At 47.9% G+C, this 6,952-nt stretch overlaps 1 protein-coding gene across 6 annotated transcripts in view; it reads left to right on the top strand.

The window, feature by feature from the left end:
• Positions 1-306: 306 nt before the first annotated feature.
• Positions 307-6,952, top strand: part of SLC43A2 (solute carrier family 43 member 2) — a 46,510-nt gene continuing 39,864 nt past the window's right edge. For 2 of the 6 annotated variants that reach the window (XM_034752375.1, XM_034752379.1), the window contains exons 1-2: positions 308-1,464; positions 2,293-2,489. In XM_034752375.1, coding sequence (XP_034608266.1) covers positions 2,330-2,489 — 160 coding nt within the window. In that variant the 5' untranslated portion in view covers positions 308-1,464; positions 2,293-2,329. Of the gene's footprint in view, positions 1,465-2,292; positions 2,490-6,344; positions 6,414-6,952 lie in introns of those variants that run through there. The other 4 variants (XM_034752378.1, XM_034752377.1, XM_034752374.1 and 1 more) reach the window with 4 other exon arrangements.

The following is a 6,952-nucleotide window of genomic DNA, read 5'->3' as shown; positions in this document are numbered from 1 at the left end:
GTTGGGGGCACTCTGGGGGGAGGGGACTGATGGAGAGGAGGGGGTGCTGAGGGGGTGGGGTACCCAGAGGGGGAGTAGGGGGTGCTGAGGGGGTTGGGGTACCCAGAGGGGGAGGAGGGAGTTGGGGGCACTCTGGGGGGAGGGGACTGATGGAGAGGAGGGGGTGCAAAGGGGGTTGGGGTACCCGGAGGGGGAGGAGAGAGTTGGGGGCACTCTGGGGGGAGGGGACTGATGGAGGGGAGGGGGTGTTGAGGGGGGTGGGGTACCCGGAGGGGGGGGGACTGATGGAGAGGAGGGAGCAGGGGGTGCTGAGGGTTGGAGGCACATTTTGGAGCCAGCTGGGGCTGTGTTTGGGGGCAACTGGGGGGCTCAGTATCAGAGCCTGGGATCCCCAATGTGGGGATCAGTCCCTGCATATTCTGTGGCTGGCCTGGTTGCCCTGGAGCCTGTTCTTCCCTGTCTTTTCAGTGCTGCGGCCAGTTCAGACTGGTTTGAGCTGTTGCATGGTGGGTGGTGGTGGTCTGTGTGGGGTGAAGAAGGGTTATGGTAGCTCATGTGGACAGGGCAGGGCTGCCCCTTGTGCCAGGTGACACTGGGGTGCGTGAGTGGGGAAGTCCCTGAGGCGGCCAGGGGTTGTGTTCTGCCTGTCACTGCAGCATTAGGGGTGAGTCCTACTCCACACTCATAGCTCAAGCGTCCTGTTAGTAAATTGGGTCAGACCCTCCATGCTGGGGGTGAGCCAGGAGGAAGGGACCTTATAAGTTGGGACTTGCTCTAGATCCAGTAATCACAGGCAGCCCTGGTGTTCCTGACTTTTCCTCACGGCCATCTCTTCCTCATCATAATTAAAATGGGTTCCTCTCTGAAAAGTGATTATAGAAATGGCTTCTTCAAATGGGGCTATGAGTCTCCTCTAGAGCGGTGGCTCTCAACCAGAGGTACTTGTACTCCCTGGGGGTATGCAGAGGTCTTCCAGGAGGTAGGTCAGTTCATCTTATTTGTCAAGTTTACAACAGACTCTAGAGCCCTGCAGCAGAACTGGGGTCTGGTGGGTCCTGCAGGGCCCACTGCCATAACAGTGGGAGAGGGATAAAAATTCAACAAACCATGTGGGAGTGGATATTGCAGGGTGGGACAGGAGTAGGATTTTAAAAATAGCCCTCCAGTGCTGCAAACAACATGAACACCCTGGCCAAAAGCCACCACTCTCCAGCTGCTCAGCTCTGAAGGTGCTACTGCCAGCAGCAGCATAGACATAAGGGTGGTATGGTATTGCCACCCTTACTTCTGTGCTGCTGCTGGTGGTGGCACTGCCTTCAGAGCTGGGCAGCCGGAGAGGTTTTTATGTGAGGTGGAACTTGGGAAACGGAAGACAAATCAGACTACAAAAGAGGCACAGTAGTCTGGAAATGTTGAGAACCACTGATCTCGCCTGACCAACGAATCTTCCCACGGATATTTGAGGTAGAGACCCTGAGCTTAGGAACTGAAATAAAGTCCAAGTTTTCCAAAATGGCCACTGATTTTGGAGTTCTGAAGTTCTTAAAAACCAGGCCCAGGCTGTCTCAAATAGGGCAGCCAAAATCAGTGGCTGCTTCTAAAACACCACTTTCACAGTTGCTCTTCAGAGCAGATCTGCACTCCAGTGTAGGATGAATCCATCATTTGCTCAAACTGGATGGACTCAAAATGATCAAGAATGTCTGAGACTCAACAGATGTAGATAACCAGATTGGTACCCTTGCAGGGGCCCAAACCTCTCCTGCCTTCAGTTCTGCAGATAGACTGATAAGTTGAATGATTCTCCATTCTGCAAGCTTCTGTATTTCTTATTGGAGCCACCTTAAAAGGGAGGTCTGCCTTGTCTTCTCTCTCCATCTCGCTACAGGTGGCAGGGAGAGCACTGGGGTTGCCATAAAAATGGGCTCTGAGCAGACAGTGGGAGACATCTCCCAGGCTGTGCTTTCATACCTGCTGTTCAGCGCTGAACACTCCCCTGGAGTGCAATATATGCAGCAGAGAGACCATAACACCAGGTTCAAGTGAACGTGTGCTCCCTTCCCTCCTGGGATGCTTGACATTGACTCTCTGAATTTCATTCTGCAGAGCTTAGTTTTATGTCTCAATGGCTTCTATTTAGTGTGTAGTTTTGCACATCTGTCAGAGCAGATATCTGTACTTGAATTCTGTTCCATGTAGCCCCTACCTGCAAGTAGCAGCCATGAATAACTAATTCTATAAATATTGACACATGGGGATGAACTTAAGAGTCCTGTTTTCAATTTGTTACAGGTTTAGATACTAGAGAAATAAGTCCTCACGTGTTGCAATGGCTCCCACACTTGCTACTGCGCATCGGCGGCGCTGGTGGATGGCATGCACAGCTGTTGTAGAGAATCTTCTCTTCTCTGCTGTTCTTCTGGGCTGGGCATCACTGCTCATCATGCTGAAATCCGAAGGATTTTACTCCTACCTATGTCATGAACCAGGTAAGGAAGAAATCTGGGGGCTGTTCACATGAATTCAGCTGAGTCGTCTGTTGTTCTGGAGATTTGACTGTGATGTATATCAGGGGTGGGGCATGACAAAGAAGCTTGCAGTCTGTGTGTGCTGGTGTGAAGAGCACCTATGGGATTAGGGTTGATGCACTGATCAGACCTGGAGGAATGCATTCTCCCTCCCTAGATTCTCTTGGAGACTTGCTGACATAACATTTGTATATAATATCTTTAGTATGTCATGTGCTTTGCAGAGAGAGTGAAGATTGGGCCTTGTCCTGAGGATCTTAAAGTCTAAGCAAACACAAGACTCCTAAGCCTTCCTATACTGTCTTTCCTCTACCTTGCCTCTCTAGCTGGGGTCTTGCTGATCTTTCAAAGAGAACGTTCAGATATGCTGTTGATTAGATTTATGGAAAGAGATTGGGTATGGAGAAAGAGTGTGACAAAACAGGGAAGATGTTCTAGGTGTACAAGAGAAGCTCAGGGCTGCTTGTGGTATGAGACAAAAGGGGATGGAGGAAAGCGGAGCTGGTGGGGTGCAGCACATGAGCAGGAGAGTCTGGGGAAAAGTCATCGGGCCCATCTTTAACTACACCCTCTCTTGCCCACACATCCAGGCTTTGGCTAAATCCTGCTACTTCTCCCTTCACAATGTTTCTGAGATCTGTCCTATTTCTTTCTGTCCAGCTAGTAGGAATGTTCATCTAGACCACCTCCGCCTCTCCCCACAGTTACTGTAACCTCTCACCACTGGTCTCCCTGGGTGCATCTACACAGCCCTTGACAGTGAGTCTTGGAGCCCTGGTCGATAGACTTGGGTTTGGGTCATGCTAAAAATAGCTGTGTAGACATTGTGGCTCGACTCTTGAAATCATCCCACTCCCTAGGCTTCAGAGCCTGAGCTGCAACCTCTACACAGCTATTTTGAGTGTGTCAGCCCGAGCCCCACAAGCTTGAGTCTGTCAATCCGGGCTCTGAAATTTTCCGCTGTGGGCTGTCACTCACTGTGTACATGTATCCCAAAATGCTGATGCCATCCCCTACAGTCCATTCAGAATGCTGCTACTGAGACCATCTTCCTTGCCCATCACTCTGACCATTTTGTGTGCACATCTTTGATCCTTCTTCTGGCTCCCTCTGCTTCACTGCATCAAGTTCATGTCTGTCATCCTCACCTCTAAGTACTTTCACTGCTCCCTACTACTTCTCTCTTGTCTTGTCTTGCATCCCCTGCTCCGCCAGGAGTGCCAATCTCTGGTGAAGGGAAGTGATGAGCCAAGAACTACACTGTAGCTACCCCTGTTCTATGGGGAGGATGCTAGCTGGATTATCAAATGTGATGGAGGAATATGGGATTGGGAGTGGAGAGGAGAGGTGCCCCTAGTCTGAGCAAGGAGGGGTTTGTGAGCTGAGGATCAGCAGAGGGAATGGGAGGATGGCCTTCACCTTGGAGAGTTCTCTATTGAGAAACTTGACAAGATCTTGGGCTGAAAGAGAAATGGGCGAAGGAGGTTGGCACAAGTTTGAGGAGCAGCAGTGCTGTGATGGGGCTTGTAGATGTGTGGAGCCAGTCAGGGAGGGGAGGGAACTGGTTGATGAGGCAAATGGCAGAACTGAAAGAGGAAAAAACAAACTTTTAATGCAGCAAGTTGAGCAGCATCCGTGGAGTCTCTCCAGAGATGATTTGGCCATGCATGAGTCAGGGAAGCTGATGTGGGGCAGAGTCAGGGCTGGGGGTTGTTGGGATGAATGGAGTCGTGAGAGAGGGGGAGAAGAGGAGGTGAAGGTGAGTACGGAGAGGAGGAAGTCTCTATCAGGATCGGGGCTGAGAGCAGCAGAGAAGTCTGAGTTGGTTGACTGGTGGTTGTGGAAGGAATACGGTCGGGGGGTGGGGTGGGGGTGAGTGAACAAAACTTAGGGAAGAGGTGACTGTGAGAGTGGATGGCTGAAGGACCCTCCTGTCCTAAACTAGCAACATACAGCAATGCTACACCTTAAACATATGCCTCTTTCACCCTAGCTTGGCTGCACTATAATGCTGGCTAAAGTGTTTCATTTCCTGTATAAGATACATTATGATTGTAAAATGCTGCAAGTTGTAGAATGCTGCTAGTCTTACAGTTTGCATTTTTGCTGCCATCTAGTCTAAAACTTATAACCATTAATAACCTCTGTAACTGTGCAGATTAAGAGAACAAAGGTAGTAAAATACCATCCTGCATGACAATCTGATTACCTGTAGTGGGTGGGAAGGAATTCACATATACAGTTGGTTAGGTTCATTCAGGGTAGCTTGACTGACTTCTTTTGGAGTATCTAGCATTTGCCAGCTCAAGAGACAGGGAACTGAACTAGCCCATGGTCTGATCCATCACATCCGATACTTACACCTTATGGCCCTGACTGAAACAATTTATCTCCCGCCTTCATGTGCTGTTAGGTGGTTATCACAGTTGTGTGATAGTATAGGAAGCTGTGCGAATAAAGCTCTCTTTATTCATGCTTCTCACCCCAGCTGTTGCTTATCTGGGATATTTATGTTCCTACCTCCATTTGTTAGGTGACACCACTAAGGGTGTGTCTACACTAAAATTAAATGCCCATGGCTGGCCTATGTCAGCTGACTCAGATCTGCAGGACTCCAGCTATGAGGCTGTTTAATTGCATTCAGGCTCCTTCAGCTGATATGGGCCAGCTGTGGGTGTTTAGTTGTGGTGTAGATATGAGCCCTTTCATTATTTACAGAGGGATACTTAGTGGGTTGAGCATTGGCCTGCTAAACCCAGGGTTGTGAGTTCAATCCTTGAGGGGGCCATTTAGGGATCTGGGACAAAAATCTGTCTGAGGATTGGTCGTGCTTTGAGTGGGGTTGGACTAGATGACCTCCTGAGGTCCCTTCCAACCCTGACATTCTATGTTTTCCATGGTACTTCCCTGTACACAAGGTATAGAGAGTTAATTGCCAATTAGCCATTCACTTTTTTTTAATCCACCATCCAGTTCTTCTAAGCTTCCTGGGTTGAGTTAACTATTCTAGAAAATTCCATTTTATATGATCATGAAAGACAGCAAGTGGTATTGCAAGTATTCTCTCAGCTGTCTGTGCTGGTGAGTTGAGGCTCAGCAGATCTACATGGAATAACCTAGTTAACTTCTCCAGAGTTCCACCCCTTTAAACAGAAACATTGGATTTTTATCCTTTCCCCTGCATCAGGCTCCTCACCAGCTGGAGCTGGGATGGGATGTACTTTGGTTTTGTAATTCATGCAGTCTAACCTCTTCCCCAAGAATAGCCACTCTCCAACCCTTCCCCAAATTAGCCAGGACCCAACTTTATTGTGAGCCCCAAGTAATCCTTTCTGATTGTGTTTTTTTGTTTTGCCATCTTCTGCCCATCCTGCCCTTCTCCCCCCCCCCAAATTCCTCCCAACTCAGTGATAGTCTGACATACTTTCTGTCATGACAGTTTTCCGTACCATAGAAATTGCCAGACTAGTTTAAAACAATGGTCCACCTAGTCTTGTCTCCAAGAGTGGCCAGTGCCAGATGTTTCAGAGTAAGGTGTTAAACCTCCATCCTGGACAATGATGAAATAGCTTGCTCACAGGAGAAGTTTTTTCCTCACCTTGTCAATAACACCTGCCTCAGTGCATAAGCCATATCTTTTATATAACTACTATCTAATATAACTAGATGTTCTCTTTATCTGTATAAATATCTGATCCTTTTAGAATTCTGCTAAATTCTTGGCCTTAATATCTTGTGGCAGTGAGTTCCATAGACCAATTATGATCCATGCTCTTTCTTTCTCTCTCTCCCTCTTTCCACCCTCTTCTATCCTAGGAATTCTTTATTCTGATGCCTATAATCACAACTACTAAATGGGGGAAAGATGTAGAAACTCAAAGGCAAGTAGGTTCCCGAAGATCTTGTTTGGTTTTTGGTCACTCCCAGACTCCCCTATAATTTTCCTTCAGTTTCCCTGTGTGATAGGAACTATGCTACAGTGATGGATACTGTTATAAGAGCCTCAATAGATAGGCAGATGAGAGAGGTGGGCTGAATTCAAGTCTAAGCTCATTGATTTGATTTAACTGGAGTTATGCGGTGTAGGTGACCCCTTTCCCCAGCACTACCCAGTAATATTTACAACCAGTAGCCCTTACCAGGATAGTTAGAGATAAATGGGAGAGGGATTTATAGCTAAAGATTGGCAGGGGAATGAAATTTATAACTTTTAACCTTTGAACATTTTGTCATTCAGACTCTGCTGCTCACACGTGACTATTGCATAGAAAATTTCCTAATTAGCTAAAGATTACTAGCAGGGCTTTCCCTCTCATCAGCAAAAACTCTGTTCCTTGTGATCCCTTCAGACTAAGAGAGTTAGACCTTGTCCCCTTTGCAGCCTCGTTTCTGGAGATTTCAACATCAGTCCTGAAAGAGGCTGT

This window comes from Trachemys scripta, chromosome 18, assembly GCF_013100865.1.
Source record: "Trachemys scripta elegans isolate TJP31775 chromosome 18, CAS_Tse_1.0, whole genome shotgun sequence".
NCBI lineage: Eukaryota > Metazoa > Chordata > Testudines > Emydidae > Trachemys > Trachemys scripta.
Note: the sequence above shows the minus strand (reverse complement) of the source record. Positions and strands in the feature narration are given on the sequence as shown.